A 22,962-nucleotide genomic window follows, 5' to 3' on the forward strand; every position below is an offset into this window, starting at 1 on the left:
CCTCTTCCACTTAGCTGGCTTGGCCCCTCCCTGCACCTCGGTTTCCCCAGCCCGTCCCCTCCAAAATCGTCATGAGAACCCAACAGCGCGCATGTCTGTGGATGTGGCCGGTGATTGTCACCACAAGGGACCCTCCCCAGGCCCAGGGAAGCCCCATTCCCGCGAGCATGGGGCTTGGATTGACTCTGAACAACAGCATTTCAGAATCACTGGGCGGCCGAAACCGGGTTGGCTCAGTGGATAGAGCATCGGCCTGCAGACTGAAAGGTCCCAGGTTCAGTTCCGGTCAAGGGCATGCACCTTGGTTGTGGGCACATCCCCAGAGGGGTGTGTGTGTGTGTGTGTGTGTGTGTGTGTGTGTGTGCAAGAGGCAGCTGATCAATGATTCTCTCTCGTCGATGTTTCTAACTCTCTATCCCTCTCTCTTCCTCTCTGTAAAAAAATCAATAATATATTTTTTAAAAAAATAATAAGTGTGGGGCCACCTGGCACTGCTTCCAGACCCTCAGCTGGGAGGTGAGTGACCATAAATCCTTCTCCAGAGGCGGCCTGGCCCCGCACACTCCCACCACCAACCACCCCTGAGAAGACAAGTGGAGGAGAAATCTGGGGGGTCGGGGTAGGGGTGGGAGTGGGTGCTGTTTGTGCTTGGCTCCCGAGGCAGGCAGTCCAACCCCCGTGAGGTGGTGGCTGCTTCGGGGACACTGCTCCCAGCTCGCCCACCCCTTCCCCTTCCTGGCCCCAGCCTCTCCCCCGCCTGAGCTGCTGCAGCCATTTCTTGTCACGGCGGAACAATAGGCCTTGCTGGCAGCTGGCAGCTTGGCCGCCCTGCCCGGGGAGGGGCGGGCGGGCGGGCGGGCGGGCGGGAGGGAGAGGAGGAGGGAGGGAGGGAGGCCTCCTGGCAGCCTTCGGGCTGGGGCAGTCAGCCTGCTGAAGGGGCTTCCCAGCTCCAGGGACAGTGCCAGCCTGTGCGCCGCCCTGGCTGCTCACAGCTGTGTCATCCCGGAGCCCCCACAGCCACCCCGGAGCCGCGGCGATGGGAGGGCTCAGTAACACCACCAGGCCAGGCCCAGGCCGGATCCTGGCCGAGGCCCCAGGGTTCTAACATGCCCCCAGGGAGAGCCACCACAGGAAACATGTGGCATGTAGATTGTCCCGCCTCCTTCCACCACTGAGCATACTGAGTCCCCCCCCCCCCTCTTCCTACCCTCCAGAGGGATAGTGACTGGCCCAGGGTCACACAGAGCCCAGATCAGAGAACCCTAAGGGTGTCCCAGCTCCTGGCTCACTGGGGTCCCCTGGGCCACGCCTGGATGTTCTTCTCCACGAGCCAATGAAGAAGAGAGGTGTGAAGGGACTTGTTCAAGGTCAGGCAAGTGGAAGAGGGAAAGCTCCCTCTCGCCTTGCCCAGCCTCCTGTGGCAGCCTGTCTGGGGACCCGCAGGAACCAGGAGCAGTAGCAAGCAGCAGGGAGCGTGTGCCGATGTGGTTGTGTGAGTCAGAGCGGCCGGGCCCACAGTCCCAGCTCTGCCACTTGCTGGCGCGGTGACTTTGGGGAAGTTGCTTAAACTCTTTGAGCCGGGGCCCCCTCCTCTGTAAAGCAGGGGTGGGAAGAGGAATGTCCAAGGACTGGGCTGGGGAGTCCCCTCAGGGGTGTCTGGCACATGGGCAAGCTCAGCGAGTCGTAACCCTGGGCACCGTTACTCCTGATTCAAAGATCCCTTCCCAAGAGGAGCAACAGGACATCCAAAAGCAGAGATGGAAGAGGCAGCAGGGACGCTGGGCCCCCAGATTGCCACAGACTTGGAGCGGTGTCCGCAGTAAGCAATAGCTGGCCGTCACGGCGACAAGCACGGTGTGAGGAAATGGTGTGCCCACAGAACGTGCCTCCAGCCCCCAAACGCCCAGCCTTGCCTTAAGGTTCAACCTAAAACACTGCACTGAGCCGAGACCTGGATTTTCACCTTGCCTACTGCCATGTTAGCTGTAGCTGCCCTTTCTTTTTCTCTACTTCCTCCTCCTCCCCCTCCTCCTCCTCGTCCTCCTCCTCCTCCTCCTCCTCCTCCTCCTCCTCCTCCTCCTCCTCTTCCTCTTCCTCTTCTTTCTTCATCTTCTTCTATATTTTGGAGCTGTTTTTAAGTGCTTTACATGTATGGACTCATTTAATCCCCACCATTCCTCATAAGATCAGCTCAATCTTAACCCCATTTTATAGACGGAAAGCGAAGGCACAGAGAGGTTCTGGAACTTGCACAAGGGCTACCGGATGTAAATGGTGGAGCAAGGATTCAAACTCAGGCAGCCTGGTTGCAGAGCCAGACTCTGAAGCTCAATGCTATAAACTGTGTCTTGCCTTACACCAGTGGTCGGCAAACTCATTGGTCAACAGAGCCAAATATCAACAGTACAACGATTGATATTTCTTTTGAGAGCCAAATTTTTAAATCTTAAACTTCTTCTAACGCCACTTCTTCAAGATAGACTCGGCCAGGCCGTGGTATTTTGTGGAAGAGCCGCACTCAAGGGGCCGAAGAGCCGCATGTGGCTCGTGAGCCGCGGTTTGCTGACCACTGCCTTAGGCGACAATCACTTCCCCGCTCTGGGTCCCAGCTTTCACATCTGTAAAATGGGGCCCTCTGGCCAGCAGTTCCACGTCTAAGCCTCTTTCTTGGTCCCAAGTTCTTTGAAGATGTCCACTTGTATGTGACTTCTCTGACTGCTCTACCTCTCTGGCCCCCACACCGTCCCCTCCGACACCTGGACTATGCCCACCTCCCTGGGGTGTTCTGTCCAGTCTACAGAAGCCCCTCAGCACAGGGACCGTGGCCTGGCCCAGCCATGGCCAGACACTGTCTGTCCTAAGCATTGGTTTTCAAAGACCAGGGTTTGGCAAACATTTCCTGTTAAGGGCTGAAGAGCAAATACTTTAGATTTTGAGATCAAGCCTTGTGTACTCTGTGCCATTGTAACAGGACAACAGCCATAGAGAGTACACAAATCCATGAACAGGACCATGTTCTAATAAAACTTTATTTGTAAAATCAGGCAGTGGACAGGATTTGGCCCAAGGGCCATAGCTTGCTGACCTGTGGCAACGATGAACATCTGAGTTTCTGCTCTTTGGAGCGGCCGAGGGTAGCGGAGGACATGAACGGTGTGCGGCTAACCTAAGACCCCGCAGGACTTGCTAAGTGTGTTTGCAGAGCTGCAGAGCCTCCAGAAGAGACCAGGTGGGTTCTGACTTGGGGATGTGGACGGGCACTTGAGCTTGGCGTGGAGTGATGGGTAGAATTTCCACAAGCAGAAGTGTGGGCATCCGCCAGGGCATGCAGTGTGCTGGCAATGGGGCCTCCAGAGGGTCAGGATGGGGGTAGACCTGGGACCCAGACAATGAAGACTGACTTCTGTGCTTTTCTCATGCCCTAGAGAAGGGTTCTTTCTTCATTTAACTCAACAAATGTTCTGAGTGCCTTCTATGTGCTAGGCATAGGTGTAGGCACGAGTAGATAAGATCTGCAACTTTCATTTTTATTGCATTGTCAGCATTTGCACAGAGATTTAGGTCTGACTTTATCTTGTCCTCATAAGCCAGTGGTTCTCAACCTTTCTAATGCCTTGATCCTTGAATACAGTTCCTCATGTTGCGGTGACCCCTATGGTTAAATAACCATAACATTATTTTTGTTGCTACTTCATAACTGTAATTTTGCTACTGTTATGTGCGGGGGGCCTGAAGCTGCAAGGATCTCCCTTTTCCATGTCCCACATGGAAAGAGAGATGAAAGAACCGGTTCTAAGTGGAGGTGCCCAGGGATTGAGAAATATTAAAAATAGAGAAGACACAGAGATAGATTTTAAGCTGGGAGGGCCACAGACCTCCTCTGCTGGAGAGACAGACTGACGACCTCCTAAGCCATGTGGCACATGTATTTACACTCCAATCCAACAAGGGGTTTCACAGGAAAACAGGGAGCCTGGGAGGGCCCAGGTCCCACCCACTCCTTCCTCCTGGACAAACACAAGCCAGGAACTAAGAACATCTCCACACTCCCAGGGCGGGAGTGCAACTGACATGACTCCGCCAATATCCCGGCCCAGACAGCAACAATCTAAAGAATGTCCAGGCGTCTTCCCATTTGGCCCTCTACAGTTATGAATGATAATGTAAATATATGTGTTTCTGATGGTCTTAGGCTCTACAGCAGCGGTTCTCAACCTGTGGGTTGAGACCCACAGCTTGAGAACCACTAGCAGGGTTGCCTAAGACCATCGCAAAATGACAGTAATAAAGTAGCAACGAAAATAATTTTATGGTTGGGGGGCCACCAAAACATGAGGAACTGTATTAAAGGGTCGAGGCATTGGCAAGGTTGAGAACCACTGTATAAGCAGAGAAATTGAACGAGTTGCTAACGTGATGTCTAGTGAACAGTAGCTGCTCCTATTCCAGAGTCCACTCTATGGAGCTACAGACTAATTCCTAGCTGCCTGACGAGTCTCTCTCCTGGGAGGTCTGGAAAGACTCCTCCTGCTCTTCTCTCTGTATTAGTTTGCCGGGTCTGCTGTAACAGAGTGGCTTCAACAACAGAAACGGATTGCTCTGGAGGCTAGACGTCAGAGGTCGGGCTGGTTCCTTGGAGGGCTGTGAGAAAAAAGCCTGTCCCAGGCCCCTAGCTTCTGGGGTCTGCTGGCAGCCTTCGGTGTCCCTGGCTTATAGTCATACTACCTCGGCCTCTGTGTTCATCTTTACAGGGCGCTGGCCTTGTAGGTTTGTGTTGCTATCTGCTCCCCCCTTTTAAGGACACTAGCCATATTGAGAAGGGCCCGTCCACCCCAACAACCTCATTTTAATTTGATCATCTCTGTAAATACCCTATTTCCAAACAAAGGTCCCGATTTGAGGTGCTGGGGGTTAGAACTTCAACATAACTTGTCTTGAGAACACAGTTCAACCCAGAACACCTCCCCCAACTCCCTCCCCCCCCACCCCCTCCCCATATTCTATTGCTGACTGAATGAAACCTTCATTTCCTGGGCCACTCCTTCATCTCTTCACCAGCTGGTATGGTGGCCAGAATTGCCTGGACCAGGCAAGGCTAGATGCCACAGGCCCATCGGAGATGTCCCGGCTGCCAAGGAGGTTGCTCTGGATCTCCTCCATTAGCTTCTGGAAGGAGGTGGGGGAGGCCAGGATGTATAAACCAGAGGGGGGGCTGCTGGAAGATGTGCAACAAATAAATGCCTGAGCCCACCGGCACTCAGGGATGTCAATCTAGCATCAAGGACATAGTAGCGCAGTGAGGAAGCAGGAGCAATAGCCAGAGGCCCCCTCCTGGGAAGCTGTGGTGGGGAGTGGAGAACATTCGGGAACAGAATGTGGCTCGGGCTGGTGAACAGGTTGGAGGTGAGGGGAGGGGGAAATTAGGCCCAGAAGGGTGGAGAGGCCAAACAGAGGCCCAGAGGGGAAGAATAGGCCCCATGGGGGAAACGAGGCTGCTTTAAAACACACCAAGTCTGGTATATATCATAGTTCAGTCAGAGCTCAGGAGAGAGGCAGGGCCTGAAAACAAGTTTTCAGACACCGGGGTGGACTAGATTCCCTTAGGAAAGCCAGCAGGAGTGGAGGCTCTGCTCAATGCCTTGGTCACTGCCCAAACTCTGGGGAAAAACTGTTCAGAGAGAGTTGAGAGAAGTGAGAATGAGGAATCCGAGGAGGGCCCCCGAGGCAGGGCGAGGAGAGAAAGGTCCTCCTGAGACCACGGCGGGAGAGAAGGTCCCCAGCACCAGCTGCGGCCCAGGCTGAGTCCGGAGCTGGTTACACTCCGGTCAGAAGGAAGCTGCGCACACACCTCTGTCCTCTTTTAACTGTTTATTGTATAATATAAAACTACAAAAGTAAGACTGCTCATTTCCATGTACATTTCATCCGTCCAATTGTTTCGATTACAGCCCAAACCTACACGTGAATACAGCCATCTGGGTTCCAATGTAACGTCTGTAATATTGCATAGAAAAGGCACAGCTCTCAGGTCTGTAGGGGGGAAAGGTTACGCTTCCTTGTTAGACAGAAACCCTCCTCAAAAACCACGCACCAGATTCACTCGGTACATCTTTTCCAAAACCTTGGTTGTTTGCTTGTATGGACTGCACTTCTCTTCCAAACTTATTATCCCCAAAAGATGTCCAAACATCTTTAATGGCTTTGTCTGCAATAGCATTTGATCCTGGCTAAATTTCCAAGAAACATTTAAGACTCATTCTTAGAAGCACTTGAAAACAATGGTACACAAGCAGCAACATACACCTCGCTGTTATGTCGCCAATTACAGGAAGTGAACCGGAATAGGTCAGATATGTTCTTTTGGATATCTTCATTAAAGGTAGAAAGGCCCAATTTGTAACAGCAAGGGTTTTAAATTAAGACAATTCATGTAAAATATCCATCGCTACTCAAGGTAGAATTTCCTTCTTTTTTTTTAAAACACATTTGTCATTTAAGAAGACTGCCCAGGGGTATTCATAATTCATTGTTTGCCACAAAGGTGGTTAATAAATTTAAGCTTTTAAAAACGATCCGTAAGTTGATCCTTTGGCTCTTTGGAGCTTATTTAGGTAAGAAATTTTCCTTGATTGACCTCAGGGCCGTTGGGGGAACGCCAAGGGGCGATGGCAATAAGAAGTTCAATTGATAAAGACACTCGAGGTGTAGGAGGTGTGGTAACGGAGGCTCTGGCTGGTTCTCACCTCACGGGTGAGCAAGGGTGTCGTGGGGTGGCCCCTTTTGTCCCAGAGAGAAAGTGCTACTAAAAAAAAAAAAAAAAAAAAACATTTAAAAATATCAATCCTTTGATGCTTGATTTTCTTTAAAAATTTGGAGGTATTGAAACATCCCTCACCCATACCTTTTTGCATATTTCAAATAGACCCAACATTGGAGAAGAGAGTACACATGAATGTAGACTGGGCGTATGATGAGACAACCCGGGGGGCCTGGCTAGGACCCCCCCTTTTTTTTAATACAGATTGACATTCCTACAAGAGAATACATTCCTACCATACATTCTGCACATGTTACGATCCAGATGTTGTTAGAGCTCCACAGTAAAATAAATATATTTACACAGAAAAAAAAGAAAAGGAATAAATAACTTATGGGGGGAAAAAAAATCACTTCAAATTCAAAGCTCTTAATATTCTGCTCTCATCTTGTCACTTCATTGCACATCACTGTCAATGGGTGTCCGCGGCCAGCCCCACCCGGCGTGTCTTTCTCACGTGGGCGCCTCGAACTGCCTGCCCGACTCCGAATGCCTCGCGATGCCCACTGCACAGGGGAAGGCTCGTCCCGCACGCACACGGGGACGTGCGGAGCACACACCCCGTGTCAGACATCGCTTTGGAAAAATGAGACGGAGAGATAACTGGAACACTGGATGGTTTTGTTCTTTTTAAGCCGCGTCACCGATTGCCCAGGTCTTCCTCAGAAGACCATGAGTATCGAGCCTTTCTGGCAAGGGTGTCCAGAGCTGACGAGCATTTGCCTGATGTTGGGGTGTGTTTTGTTTTGATTTTTCAAGACCCAGCCTTACAAACATTATAGAGTCCGAGAAACCATGTTTGGGCAACACTTCGCTGTGCTTATTTGAACTGTTGCCCAACATATGGGATTTGTTTAAGCACACCATTTGCTAATCCAACAAAAGTACAGTTGTTCTAAGTTACTGTTAATCAGCTCTTAACAATGGCAAATCAACCGCCCTCACCCCGTTATTGTTCGGAATAATCAACACGATGGTGTATGTAGACATGTGTATGTATACCTGTGTGTGAGTGTGCAACGTGTGGGGAGTTCGCCGGGTCCTCCAGTTATCAAAGGCGTGGCCTCTGGGCTGGCTTGTTCTCCACAGAAAAAGGAAGCTCTTGAGACGGACAGGCCCAGCGACACTGGAAGCATTTGCAGCAACCCTCCCCTCACCTATATATGGTCCCTGGTCCTATCACAGGAAGTGACACGTGTGTAGCAGTACAAGGTGTCCTGGTGGAGGTTGCTGGTAGGAGAACAAGAGCCAATTGGATCTGTTTCTCACTGCTCTACCGAGTTGATAATTAGCCTTTAAAAACACATTCACGTGGGAGGGGGGGAGGGGCGGGGAAATAAATTAGAATGTAGATGGAATCACACCATACACAATGAATCTTTTGATTTAGATGAGCAGTTCCTTCATCACAAATGGATTTGTTCTGCCATGTGCATTATAAAAATAAAACTATCTATGGCTTGTTTAAAGTGCCATTTTATAAAGCTGTCTTTTTTTTTTTTTTTTTAATTGGCCAGAAAGACTCAATTTGATCCATGGCAAGAAGTGAGCAGAATTGGGTGACTGAATATGGACAAATGACTAACAACAAAGATAACAACAACAACAACACAAATCCCATAATTTAAAAATTCTTAAATAAATATAAAAGTTATTCCTAAAGAAGCCATCTGCATTTCAAAAATATAGGATGTAACCAGCGAAAGTACCATTGGAAGAAAGAAACAACTGAAAGGGGGAAAAAAAACAACTGAAAGGGGGAAAAAAAAAAGGCCATCAACAATGTCGGCAACAAGCATGATACATTGCAAACATTTTAAAATTAAATGTACACCGTTAGGAATAAAAGGCTACTTCTCAAGTGTCCTGGTTCGGGGTGACGGGGGTGACGAGGGGAGGAGGAGGAGGTGGAGGAACATGCATAGAAAGTCCTGTGTAACTGGGGTAAAACAGCCTTGTAAAATGTGGTTAAAGCAGCTGATTATAGAAAGCAACCAGATTGGAAGCTGTGACATAACGGGACCAACTCCTGGTTCCAGGGCCAGGGCTGCTTCAGGAGTGCATCCCGGGCTGGGCCGAGGGGAGCAGAGCTGGCTCACCTTGGCGATCGATCCTGAAGATGCCATTTGCAGCACTTAGCAACCGGTGGAGAAGGAAAGCTCTGGGGAAGGGAAGCTGGAAAAGACAATCGGGCAACGAGATGGATGCCTTCTGGGGGAGAATTTTTTTTTTTCTTCTAGGGGCCCTAAGCATTGCAAAAGGGTTTAGTTCCAAGAAGAGGTGGGTTGCTTTTCATAAAATTTTGTTCACGTGTAAAATTTCAGGTCATTGTAAAAATTATGCCAAAAAAGGAAAGACTTGGGTTTTTTTGTTGTTCTTTTAAAAAATGAAAATAAAAACAATTAAAAGCGCAAACTTGGCATAAATACAGTGAGGATTCGGTAGTCTTCCCCTCAAGAGAGGGAGTGAAAGAGAACCATCACTTAAGCCCCCGAGCTCCACGGCCACCTCCCGCCAACTGCTTAATGCAAGTTTGATGAGCAGATGTGGCTCTGGCTTTGGAAGTCACAGTGCTGGCGGGCGTTCATGCCAGGAGGCCGGTGCTTGTGAAATTTGGGTGTGATAGTGCCTGGCCCTTTGTTAAAGCGCTGTGTGTGTGTGTGTGTGTGTGTGTGCGCGCGAGTGTCTGCATTTGGGGGACGTCAACTGCGGATTGATTTGATCCAATTTTCTCTTTGCACCAGACACATATAAAACATTACAATGCTATAAAAGTACAAGTGCAACTTGTACATCTGAAGTTTTGCAGGAACTATGTGAGCAAATCCTATCAAAATAGCTATCTCATATGTATAAACAGCATTTGTTTTTTTAGAAAAACAATATCATAAACTGCAGAATCTGTACAAAAATATAAAATAAATTTGGGCAGCAGTTTTCTAAACAGCCATGTAAATGCAACACTTACGAGGAGTTAATGCCTCTAAAAAGGCTGAATTGCCAAGTCAACCTATACAGGGCAGAAAATGCCAGAAAAGGTACTGAGATTATCTAAATAATAATAATATATATATTTATATTTATATATATATATATACTTTTTTCTTTGTTTTACCTCTTGCAATAAAACTTATAGAAAAAATAGACAAATATGCACATGCAATTTACAGCTTTCCCATCTTATTCCTTTGTGCTTCGCTTTGAACTGTTTATGTTTGCCGTTCCGTTATAGCGACATTGTCTTCAAACGTATTCTCTCCTATTCCCGGGGAAGGAGGTCTCTGAGGAACCACTTGAACAAAACAAAAAAAGTGTATTAAAAGTGGTCATACTTGGATGAAGGCACTCCAACGCTGCTCAAAGCAAAAAAAAAAAAAACTAGTGTGATCCTTTTGTAAAACGTTCTTCTCCTCTGAAAAAAGGCAAGCAAGGGTGCATGCACAGTGCGGAGAGCTGCCGGGCGCCGGGGCGCTCGCAGGGTCTGGGCGGGAGGGGGCTGGGGCTCGGGCTCGGGCTCGGTCTCCGGGATGGGGGTGGGGGGGTGGTGCACCCCCCCCTCCCCTGGGTATTAGGACCCCACAAGCACCTCCATGATGTGGTCCAGCTCCGTGAGGTCCATTTTGAAAGGCTGGCTCGGGGCGACGGGCTGGCTGCTGTAGGGGGCCAGGGTCTTGAGGAGATCGTCGGCGGACACGGGGGCCACCTTGGCGGCGGCGCCGGCGGCCGAGGTGCAGGGGTCGAAGTCGTACATGGACGTGTCGATGTCGGCGAACAGGATGTCGTCCAGGGTCAGGTCCGTGAGGAAGCCCGTGGACGTGGTGACCTCGAAGTTGCCGGGCAGGGAGTCCATCAGCTTGGGGTCGTCGGCGCGGGCCTCGGGGAGCAGCAGCCCGTCGGGTTTCGGGGGGGCGGCGCCCCCTTTGGAGCCGTCGGTGGTGAGGGTGGCGCTGGCGGCGGCCTGGGCGGAGGTAGGTGTGGGGCAGAGCTCCTCGATCTCGTCCAGGGCGGAGGAGAAGCTGTCCTTCTCCGGCGGGAGCGCCGGGGCCGGGAGCCTGGCGGGGGCCGCGGGCTGCACGGCCGCCGCCGCTGAGGAAGTGCAAAACGTGTCCTGGTCGCCGTCGTCCTCCAGCAGGGAGGCCGGGGTGAGGCAGGCCTCCAGCGGGGCGGGGTCCCCGGGCGGCGCCGCGGGGCCGGGCGCGGGCGGGGGCGCCTCCCGGCAGCCGCCGGGCGGGGCGGGGGCGGCGGCGGGCGCGGGGCCCGCGGGCCGCAGGCTGCCCTCCCGCCGCAGCTCCTCCTGGATGCGCCGCAGCATGTTGTTGATGAGCACCGTCCGCTGCAGGCTGGGCTCGCTGAGCGGCCGCTGCTGGTAGAGCTTCATGAGGGAAATGTTGAAGATGGTCTGGCGCTGTAAGGTGTACGACACCTTGGACGGACCGTCGGAGGGAGACAGGATTTTGCCTTCCAGCCCATCTTCATGCTCATCAAACTTCCGCTTTCCTCCTTTGCCCAACATAAATCTGGCGGAGGAGAGAGGAGGGAAATGGGAGTTAGTCGTCACGGGGAAACTTACTGCTGCCATAAAATAAAATTAAATAAAAAAAGACGCCGGTTCGGAGGTCAGGACGTGAACATATATAATTTTTTTTTTTTTCATAGAGAAGAAGGGCGAGGGATAGAGTTAGAAACACCGATGAGAGAGAAACATCGATCAGCTGCCTCCTGCACACCTCCCACTGGGGATGCGCCCGCAACCAATGTATGTGCCCTTAACCGGAATCGAACCTGGGACCCTTCCGTCCGCAGGCCGACGCTCCATCCACTGAGCCAAACCGGCTTGGGCCAGGACGTGGACCTCTGCTGGCTCCTCGCCCGGGCTTTGCTGGAACAAATGGGTTAATTGGGGGAAGACTGGAGCGAGGTCCAGAGAACTGGAAAGTCTGCTTTTGCATGCCCGCGGAGCAGTATTTGTCACCACGCGGTCCGGGTGAATGTACTTCCTGGGAAATGTGTAGGACCCGGACAAGTTAGTTACCATGGAAACCGTGATTTTTACTTTCTCAGCTCCTGCTCTTGCCTGGCGTTATACCATGCAGGTTCACTCTCCCTTCCCCCAAAACAGATTTATTTTTAAAGCCCACGAAAACACAACGCCATGACCCAGAGACAGATAAAGGTGTCGCAGGCCACGGCGTGAACACGTCTCGGGCGACGAGAAGAGCCTGCGTGGAGGGAGCACGCACTGTGCCGGTGGGACTGCGTGTGCTTCCAGAACGCCTTTTCCTCCCTCATCGTGCACAGAGGCCTTCTGTCTGTCTGTCTGGCGACACGTGGGGAGGCACGTGGCCTGAGCTAAATGACCACAGGGATTAGGCCGCCAGTCCAGAGTCCAGTGGGAGAAAGTGGGTTTCCCTGCCCGAGTTTCCGCGGCTCAGCGTCGCTGCAGGCGGACTGAATGCAGGCGGACTGACTGGGAAGTAATGTGCTCTGATGACAAAGCACTGCTCTTTGGATACTCGAGGCATTTCATAACAAAACACTGTGAGTCCAGACACACACACACACACACACACACACACACACACACACACGTATTTCAAAGAATCAGCACTCGCATCATAGCTCAGACCGTGAGCATTTGGGAGTGGGTGGGGCTTTAGCTCCTGCCCGCCTGGGGGGGCGCTCACAGCCCAGGCTGAGGGGCCTCCTGCCTGCCCTGGGCCCAGGCAGCACCCCTTCAGCTGGCTGCCCCTTCCTCTCAGAGCCTCTCCCCTCTCAGCAGGACAAGCGCGAGGCCCCTGGCCTTTGCCTCAGAGACTATTTAAGCAGGGATGCTGTCCTCCCGCCGCCCAGGCCGGGAGGCGGGCTCTGGGCCACGCCGCGCCTGCTCTCTCGCCTCCTGCAGCCTCTCTCGCCTCCTGCAGCCGTAACCGCGGACACGTGGGAACGCTCTCCTCAGCGCCGCGCGCTCGCTCTGATGTCTTCATGGCCGAGCACGTGCTCTGCGGTTATCCAGGCTCTCTTCTCACGGCGACTGGCCTTTTACTGCGTCGTTCCGGCCGATTCCGGCGGTACCTTATTCAATCCCTTCATTAGCTCATTCCGCATCTCTGCTGCCTTGGGCCCTCTGCCAGGCAGCGGGTCCCTCGGGAAGAAAGCCTGGTCCTCCGGGGGCTGAATAATTTCTCCTACGCCTCGTTATCATTTTGAATTATGAGCCGCGTCCTAAAGGAATAAAGCACGCCACAGTGAAACTCCAGAAACTCCTCCCAAGGCTTTGTGAGAGGAGGCCACGCCGTCCCCGGAGGCGGGCAGACGTGCAGGTGGGCACAGAGCCTGGCACACGGGTCCCACCGGAGGTGGCTACCTCCCCGGGCCCCAGTCTCGGGGAGAGAAAGACGAAGACAGCTGCAACGCATCAATGTCGGAATCGGCTCGAGAATCTGTTAGTGCTCACGAAAACGCGGAGTTCCTTGTGTGAAACACTTGTCCGCGTTTCATAAACATTAAGAGAATGTCTGTCCATCACTAGAACCAAAGACCAGGTCTCATAATGAACTGCTCCCTAAGGCAAGGGAGGTAAGATAGTGACGGCTTGCTTACCTAATGCCTCCCGCGACAAACATTTCCTGCTCTGCGGTGCTAGAAGTCTCATTTGTATGTGTGCTTTGCATAGAACATTCCCTCTCTGAAGTGTCTGTGCCCGTTTAAACGTCAGCGCGAACCCGAGAGGAAGTGATTTCGTTTCACATTACAAAACACTTTCTACTTTACGCTTTTAGAAGTGCTACCGGACGGACCGCTGTGTTTTGAAACAGGTAACTGTGTTCACGATGACACTGAGTGGCCAGATTATTATATGAGAGGCCTGTGGGGGGCTGTTTCTCTGTTTTCCTCGACCCACCCGGAAAACGACAGGTTCCTGAGTGGAGGAGCGGGGGATTAAGAAATTAAAGAGAAAAAGAGACCAAGACACAGAAATAGATTCAAGCTGGGACCCAGGCGGGGGTATGCCACTCAGATGGAGAGACAGTCAACCAACCACCCACCACACACAACACTGTGCATTTATTTATTTCCAAAAGAATAAAGGGAGGTTTCCCTGAAAAGCTTAGAATCAAAGGAGTTTTGGGTGTGCCCAGGTCCTATTCATTCCCTCATTCCTGGGATTTAGCATATCAAGACCTGGGTAAGTCAAGGTCCTATTCGTTCCTCATTCCAGGCACGTGGATAAAGATAGGAAATGGGTACCGATAAATGTGGGGAAACATGATAACATGTTTCCCCACATTTTGGGGAAACATGTTCCCAGGGCGTGGCTCTGCCTACGCCGTGAGTTCAGCTGATGATAATGAAAGGTCATCCATGTGCATTCCCAAGGGGGGCCCTCTACAGAGGCCCAGTGCATGAATCCATGCATGGGTGGGGTCTGGCCAGCCTGGCCAGGAGGAGAGGACAGAGGACACGGGTGCTTGGCCAGCCTGCCTGCTGGTCGAACTCCTGGTCCAGGGGACAATTTGCATATTAGCCTTTTATACACCGAGTGGCCAAATTATTATGTGTTCAGAGATCATAATAATCTGGCCACTCAGTGTATACTGTTTGTATCTGCTTACAATTTAAGCATCTAAATACTTTCAGAGAAATTCCGCTTTTGCCAAAGAGCTCCAAGTGCACTTAGTTCTCATATAAAGCTGTTAGAAATCTATTTTATATGTCATAATGTGAATAGACCCAAGACATTTAAACATGTGTGACAGAGTAGACAAGTGCATACATGCAACAGCAAAAGGATCAGCCTCTCTTGGTCAAGCCTGCTTGTTCCATGACCTTCAGGCCTATGGCATCGGTTTAGTATAGCATATAGAAATGCTAATCATTAGAGGAATCCTGCTAGTCCCTTGAGTTTAAAAAAAAAAAAAAAAAAACACCCCCTTACCAGAAGGTGCCTCTCCCAAGGAGATAAGGGAGGTATAAATGGTTTATCAAAGATTTGCAGGAACCTCTTGGCTGGACTCACAGCAACTAGGATCAACAGAGTCAACAATCTTCCTCAGACCCTTGCTGGCACCCGTATGTCTTTGGTAATCAATCACTTCTCGCCGCTCCCACTGCCCCTTCCCTTGACATAAAAGAAGCCTGAACTCTATACCTTCTTAAGATGGATTTGAGACACCAAAACATCTCCCATTTTTCTTGGTTGCTACCTTCTCAATCAATACCTTTTTTTGTTTGTTTTTTACTCCAAACTCTGATGTTTTGAGCTTGGGCCTTTTGAAGCACTAGGCACACATAATTTAGACCGGTAGCGTAAACAAATACTCTAAAAAACGGTGCTTCTCAGAGTATGGTCCACAGATGGTCTGTGAACTGTTACTGGTCCATGATGAGTTAAGTAGAAATACTATATTATCGAGAAAGTTTTATAGTAGATGTAAGAGTAACTGTATGATGATTCTATTTTTACATCTTTGTACTTTTCATTTCTCTAGCAATCATTTTCTTGTATTTTACCAAAGTATGAGTCTATGAAGGAGGAAGAAATCCAACAAGATGGTTCTTTAGGAACACTGTCCTAAAATGTAAACCAAATGCACAACTGAAACAAACTAGTAAGCTCGTCGCCACTTCAAATTTTACTGGCTTTCCTGAGGAAAGGTAGCTAAGGCAGTACAGACGTGTCCTTCTCTTTTAGTCACTGATATAGAACTGTCTTCTAAAGATTTGTTTCTGAAACAAATAATAGGACTTTTTTTTCAATCACTCACATTTCTCTAGAAATAATCACTGAATCCTTGGAATTCAAATACTGACAGAGCGTTCAGTACTGTAGGCATCTAGCAGAATTCCCGGAGCTGAAGAGTACTTTCAGAGAGATTCCCATGTGAGAAGCACCTCATTTCCAATGAGAACGATTCGGCGGGTCATAGCTGTGTGATGACCAATGCTTTCGGAAAAGCTCATCAGAAATATGTAAGCTGTTTGGATGGGGAAGGAGGGGGGCCCGTGTAAGCAAAATCTGTGAGCAGGAATAGACAGAAAAAAAGAAAAGAAAAAAAGAATCCTGGATGCTTTTCAAGTGAGTCAATAAGGACCCATGACAGAGTATGTCTCAAAGCAGGTCTGCCTTCATTTCTCCGTTTCTCTTTATGAGGCAGAACTGGCCCCACACACCCAGTATGGTTGCAAAATGCACCCAATCATGATGTGCAATCCCACGTCTGCCTACATCTTTACGGGCAGGAATAAAAGGCAACGTCACGAAACCTAGTCCACGTTTTTTTTTATTTAAAAATTGATTTTAAAGTAAAAAGCTTATCGGAAGTTTGCTTCATCCTGTCTGGGATCAGGTCTTCCCACGCACTGTTTGCAGAAGAGGCCTCCGACTCCCACAAGTGCGAGGACGTGGGGCGCATTACCCACCACCTCCTCCTCGGAGCGGGACACCCTCCAAACAAGAAAAGACAGGCCTCTCCAGGAGCCGAGGGCGAAAAGCCAGCAATCAGGGCCTGAGCCCAGGTGGGCCCCAGCCCGGAGAGGCAGCTCCTCTCAGACTCTCGCCTGGGGCTCCGCACGGAGTAACAGCAGCTCCGGGAGCGGCTGCCGAGAGGCTCGTGACCTTGGGAAGGGCCTGGCCGGGCTGCGGCCAGAAGACAAGCAGCAGCTGGAGCTCACTGAGGGCTTCCAGGTGCCGAGGAGCAAGGGGGGTTCCTGTCTCAAAGGCCCAGAGGAGGGGCTGTGACCAGCCGGGTTTCTAGCCACCCTGAGGTGGGACACCCCCCCCCCCCGTCTCCCTCTCCCCCCCCCCCCCCAGCTTCAGAGACCCAAAAGGGAATCTGGGCTTCAGGGCTGTTAGAGACCCCGAGAAGAGGATGGGGGTGGGGGCTACCTCCTTTTTTTTTTTTTTTTTTTTTTTTTTGCCCATGTGAACCACAGGCACTCTTCCTTAGAATAGTTTGCGAATAAGACGCCTTCCCTTCTCCTGGCTAATGTTCTTTTTCTTTTTAAAAAAATATATTTTATTGATGTTTTACAGAGAGGAAGGGAGAGGATCGAGTGTGAGAAATATCGATGAGGGAGAAACATGGGTTAGCTGCCTCCTGCACACCCTCTACTGGGGATGTGTCCACAGCCAAGGTAGATGCCCTTGACCGGAATCGAACCCGGGACCTTTCAGTCCGCAGGCCGACGCTCTATCCACTGAGCCAAAAAAGGTTAGGGCTAATTTTCTTAACATAATTGTTAGCAGCTATTAACGACAGCAAAGTTTTGAAAATACAGGACAAAACTCACAGGAAGCAATATAAATGAAAACTGCTCTGAGTTTTCCATGAAGTTTAATTCTGAATAAAACTCTATACACTGAGTCTGGCTCCCCGTGGTGCAGCTTTCATTCAGAAGGACCGGACCGGGCTGCCCTCCAAAGGGAGGGAGGGCGTGAGGAGGAGAGGTGCACCGGGCTGAGGGAATTCCCGGGACCCGACACAGAGGGAGGCAGGCAGCTCTCTCAGCACGTTCTCTCTCCTGACAGCCTCTCTGAGTTCTGGAATTTGAGTGAGCATCAGACTCACCTGGGGGCATGTTAACACAGAAGGTTGCCTTCTACCCCAAGATTCTCATCAGCAGGTCTGGTGTGGGGCCCAAGAAATCTCACCTCAAGAACCATGACTTCCCTCCGCCCCTCCCCCCAAACTGGCCATTTCACATTTAAGCCTGAGAATATCTCTACTCAATTAAACCAGAGTCCGGAGGTCTTCCCCATTCCTGCCTAAGCAAGGAAGGAATAAAAGAACAGCGCTTCTGTGATGGCAACCGACAGCTGGCATTGAAAAGAAGACTTTGCAGAATTAAGATGTCTTCAGCTCAATGTTATCGATAAAGTGCAGCTTCTCCGACTGACACATCCGATTCCCCTGGCTCATGGGCCCAGATTCTTCTTACTGAGATCTCAGAGTGAATGAACGGCAGCAAGGCCTGTGCCCAAGGCCCAAAAAGGAACGGAAACATTCAAATTAAATGTTTAAATTAAACATTAAACAATTAAAAGGGTAACTTTTTGTTGTTTTTTTGCATTTTAAGGCATTAAGTATTATTAAATGTATTTAAAAAACCCACGTGATCAAAAAAGTTCTCTAATTCCATGTTTTAAAATTACATATTCAAGCTATGATTTAAAAAAAAATAATAATTTTAAACCCTCTGTCCTTTAATGTTATTTGGACTGTAAAAATAAATGTCATGATTTTTAAATTAAAAATATTAAATCAGGCCTGGCTGGTATGGTTCAGTGGTTGAGCATTGACCTATGAACCAGGAGGTCACGGTTTGATTCCGGGTCTGGGCACATGCCTGGGTCACAGCCTCAGTCCCCAGTAAGGCAGCCGATCAATGATTCTCTCATTCTCTCTCCCACTCCCTTCCTCTCTGAAAAAAAAAAAAAAAAAAGGATATTATGTTTACTTCTGTCAGCCCCACTAACAAAACCCATTGCTCTAAACTGCAGGCTCACCACAGCCCTCATTGGCCACCAGTGCCCCCTAGAGGCCCAGAGCCTGGTAGCCACTGACTGACAGGTCCCTAAAGGCTGAGGGCAGCATTCCTGCTGGGCTCCTGAGAGGCCTGAATAGGGAGCTCTTGTCAGCCCATAGCCAGGCTGCCTTTCTGACTCTGTGCTGGTCCCAAAAGATGGGAATATTGCATGTGCTGCAACGTAACTCACCCCAGGCAGAAGGAAAGCCATCCATCTCCTCCTACTCCATACCCAGGTCTTTAGAGGGGGTCAAGGCGGACAGCTTGGTCCCGGTTTCTGAAGGGAGCGAATGACTGGGACAGGTGGGACCGATCACATGGTCAAAAGGCAGCCGCGAGGTGAGTGAGGCTCTTGGCCCTGTGCCCGTGGAGGGTGTGAAAACGGCTCTCAGCTCCCCACCACCCAGATGCGAGGATGGGTGACGGGGGAAACCCAGAAGTCATTGCTTTTAAACAACTCACAGCTCCACTGGCTCCTGCCTTGTGCACATTTTGAAGAGCTTATTCCAATTTCCCTTTGGGCTAATAAACAACAACTAGAATCTAGTGGTTTCCCTTCTCGGAAGTGGAGCAGGCTTCGCGATGAAGTGAATGTCCTTTCAGAAGCCGGCTGACCAGGCAGCACTAAGCCGGGGAGGGTCTGCCGCCGGGGAAGGGTGGCCTCGCAGGGCAGCGGCGTCTGCAGAGCTGGCCACACTCTGCCTCCTCGCCTGGGCGGCCAAGACACCCGTGTTTGCTTGCGTGTAAGTCACCGGCCTATGTACTTAGGATCTGTACGCTCTACTTAAAAAAACAACACAAAACAGCCGAAACCAGTTTGGCTCAGTGGTAGAGCGTCGGTCTGTGGACTGAAAGGTCCCAGGTTCGATTCTGGTCAGGGGCATGTATTGTACCTTGGTTGCAGGCACATCCCCAGTAGGGGGTGTGCAAGAGGCAGCTGGTCGATGTTTCTCTCTCATCGACGTTTCTAGCTCTCTATCCCTCTCTCCTCCTCTCTGTAAAAAAAAATCAATAAAAATATATTTTAAAAAAACAAAACACAACCTTTTAACCCTAGTTAATAGCTCTCTCAAAAAAAAAAAAAAAAAAAGGCGCCTAATTCAAAAGGGAGCTGTAAGAAGCCACATCCCTAATCTCTTCAGCCCCACTGCCCAGGGTGACCAGTGCGGCCGGAGCGTCCAGAAGTGCGGCGCTGACACGGCCCATCCCAGAGAGGAGGCGGCGATGCCCTCAGCTCGGAACAATGGCCTGTCCCCCCCGGACCCGCCTCGTCGGGAGAGAGACGCTGAGCAGCGGTGCCGGGTCTCCAAAGAGGCCAGCAGAGGCTACGTCCTCACGCTGACATCCTGTGTCACCAGAACCCCAAGTCCTTCACGTGGACACTCATTCTTCCCGCTTCTTCCAGGGGCAGAGGCAGAGGCAGGAGGAAGGGGTGCCCTGGCAGCATTGTTTTGCACGCGACAGACTTCCCAGACCCGGAGAGGGAGGGAGGCCGGCCAGAAATGGCTTTGAGACGGCCTCTGAAACGGAATACTCCGTTTCTGCTCTCTCACCCCGCAGGCAGGCGCCGTAGGGTGTGTTCTGCACCCTGCTTCAGAGGTGTGGTCCCCACACCCAGCCTCTGCTCCCCGCAAAGACACCTCCCCAGCAGCCGGGGCCGGGAGGAAAAGCTGCTCCTGCTTCCGTGGGGAAGACACGTTTGCTCGGACAGCTTTCTCTGGGGTCAAAATAGGACACCTTCAAAAACACACGGCATTGGCACCCTCCCTCCCCCAAGGTGCAACAGAACACACCGGGAGAGCGAAGGCCGCCCCAAAGGACACGGCGGGGGTGGTGCCGCCAGGAGGGGCGAGGAAGCTCAGAGGACGGTCCTCGGGGGTGTGGTGCTGTGTGTGGCAAGCACAGGAGTGAGTGTGTGCCCTCCGCCCGCCCCCCCTCCGCCCACATCTGGGTGGCAATTTGGTGAGCTTCCAGGAAAAAAGGGGGACCAGCACCCCCAAAGGCTGCCTTCAGGCTCTAAAGTGGCTGCCTCTGGCCTAGAGGAATGGCAGATAACAGGAGCAACATTTCACTGGGAGTGTGTGTGTGTGGGGGGGGGGGGGGGGGCGGGGGGAGCCTCTCATTTACAGACAAGAGTAGGGGCTCCCAGAAGACGAGGGATGGCAGGGACAGAACCCCTCACGCTGCCCCGGATGGGCTTTGTTCCTTCCACACCGAAGCTCATCCAGGACGAGGTCCCCGCAGTCACAGCCACGCTAATTGGTGAGGAAGACAAAGCCGCCCCTAACAAATCAGCCATGTCATTAGGAAGCCAGGCCCCAGGCGCAGCCGGTGGGGCGGCGGGGGTGCGGGGGTGCGAGGCTGCGGCTGTAACCCGACACCCCGTGCGCGGCCCGCCTGCCCCCCTCCCCCTGCCCCCCTCCGCCTGCGCGGGGCGGGGGCTCCAGCTGCGGCACCGCACCGGCTGCCCGCCCGGCAGTCACCACACAATAACTCCGGGAGGAGACCAAGGGAGGCCGGTTCTGGACTTCAGGGGCAACCACCCGCTCGGCCTTCTTGACAGCATCTCCAACCCTGGGGCTCAAGCGCCATTTAGCCAGGAAGTCAGCCTCTAAGTGAACTTAAAAACACAACAACAACAACAACAAAAAGTTGTATCATTGGGGGGAAGTCTTCGCAAGGCCGCATTTTAAGACACTCCGGCTTTCCCCGCTGAGGATTTTTACACACCTGTGTGAAGTTGAAGACAGTTCCTGACTCTATTGGTTTGTTAAATATAATCTGTTCTCTTGAAAAAGGGGGGTAGGGGGGAAATGACCACTTAAAGCTTGACAACTAACGGCACTGAGTAGGCAAACTAAGTCCAATCCTGGGAGGTAATGTTGGAAGTTAAGTATTTCTTTGGAGTAAACGACGGCCTGGTTCATCAACACCTGGAAAGAAAAATGGGCTTCTTCATAGTGCAAACTGCGAAGTAGCACACAGTGTTTCTACCGCGTTTCCCCGAAAACAAGACATCCTCCGAAAATAAGACCTAACGCGTGGAAAAATAAGACATCCCCTGAAAATAAGATCTAGCAGCATCTTTGGGAGCAAAAATTAATATAAGACACTGTCTTATTTTTGGGGAAACAGGGTAATACCCTGTCTCACTGGTTCTCCCAACAGCTGGGAATTCTGGGTTTTAAACTTAACGCATGAAGCAAGGAACACCAGCCCCTTCCTTTCAGAGACAGTGAAAATACTAGTAATTCTTTTATTTTACCTAACGATTCTGACTTAAAGCACTGCACACGTAAAGTAAAAGACTGGGCAGGGCTATACAGAATTTAAGGTTAACAAAAAACATACCTAATATGATATGATGCTTGGAATCTGCTTTTAAATACTCTAGGAGAAAAACACCCGGTTGTGTAGATGATATGAGACTGACAACATGTTGCTAACTGTGGGCGCTGGGTGCCGAGCACAAGGGGATGCACTGTCCTCTTCCCTTTACTTCTGAGTATGTTTGCAATTTTCCATAATAAAAAGTAAAAAGAAAAAAAAATACAACACACCTATACATTCTATAAATTTAAAAAATCAGGTAAGCACAATAAATTATTTACACTCTCACTGAGAACTGTCTTAGTAACTTGATAGATTATTTTACACAGAAGAAAACTATCAATGCTGTGTAGTAAATAAGCATGCCCAGTAGGAGTCGGAACTCCTTCAACCTCTGAAAGACAGGATACCACATCCAGCCACGAGGGGGCGTAGCAGAGCAACAAGGCACTCCTGAAGTCTGATTACTCACAGCAATTTCTACCTACAGAACTCCCAGAGTACACGCATTTCCAAGATTGTTCCAAAATTCCGGTCTCTGCAGGATACTGCTAAGCAAGCCAAGAGGTAGGATTCAAATTTTGGAAAGACTGTATGTAGAAAAGGTTGTTTGTTGCCTGTATATAAGAAACACTTGATGTTTCAAAGACCATGGTTAAAACTCTGGGAGGATTTCTCCAGTGAGAACACACACACACACACACACACACACACACACAATAGCAAACACACAAACCCATGTGATAAGATGTGGATTCAGAGAAGCCAACAGTTCAGAATTTCCACTGGGGGTACTAAAGTAGAGTCCCAGCCACACAATGAGTTTCACGGTAAGCACTAAGAATTTTACTAGTACAGAAAAGCCTTCAGTGATCCTACTGCTTCCTCATATCAGGGAAGTACTCACACTCACTCACATGCTGAACAGACACAGCAGTTATTTGGGAAAGCTTCATAAAGGATTTTGGAGAGAAGTCATTTAATTATAAAATGCAACACAGAGAGATAATGGAGCAAGTTATATAACAACTTGCTGGAATTCTTTCTATTCAAATACAAACTTAGGTTCTATGAGTATGTTATAATGTCCATAAAGAGTTGAGCTATTACCTCCAATACTTCCATAGGAAACTTGGTAAGTATTATTACAATTTTTTATAAATAACATATTGTAAGCATTTAAATGATGATGCTACTTCATAATAACTTGGTGTCAGAAACATATCTTTAGCTGAACCTAAACCTCATTAACATGAGAATTCTTATTAGATTTGAATTTCTTTCCCTTA

The 22,962-nt window shown here is 50.3% G+C and overlaps 1 protein-coding gene across 3 annotated transcripts in view; it reads right to left on the reverse strand.

Moving 5' to 3' along the window:
- Window positions 1–5,853: 5,853 nt before the first annotated feature.
- Window positions 5,854–22,962, reverse strand: part of SERTAD2 (SERTA domain containing 2) — a 105,618-nt gene continuing 88,509 nt past the window's right edge. For 2 of the 3 annotated variants that reach the window (XM_084901099.1, XM_084901098.1), the window contains exons 2-3: window positions 10,404–11,334; window positions 5,854–10,109 (exon numbers count right to left, since the gene is read on the reverse strand). In XM_084901099.1, the coding sequence (XP_084757225.1) occupies window positions 10,077–10,109; window positions 10,404–11,330 (960 nt within the window). In that variant the 5' untranslated portion in view covers window positions 11,331–11,334 and the 3' untranslated portion in view covers window positions 5,854–10,076. Of the gene's footprint in view, window positions 11,335–22,962 lie in introns of all 3 variants that reach the window. The other variant, XM_084901100.1, reaches the window with a different exon arrangement.

Source organism: Pipistrellus hanaki (assembly GCF_964339955.1).
Source record: "Pipistrellus hanaki genome assembly, chromosome: 12".
Lineage (NCBI taxonomy): Eukaryota > Metazoa > Chordata > Mammalia > Chiroptera > Vespertilionidae > Pipistrellus > Pipistrellus hanaki.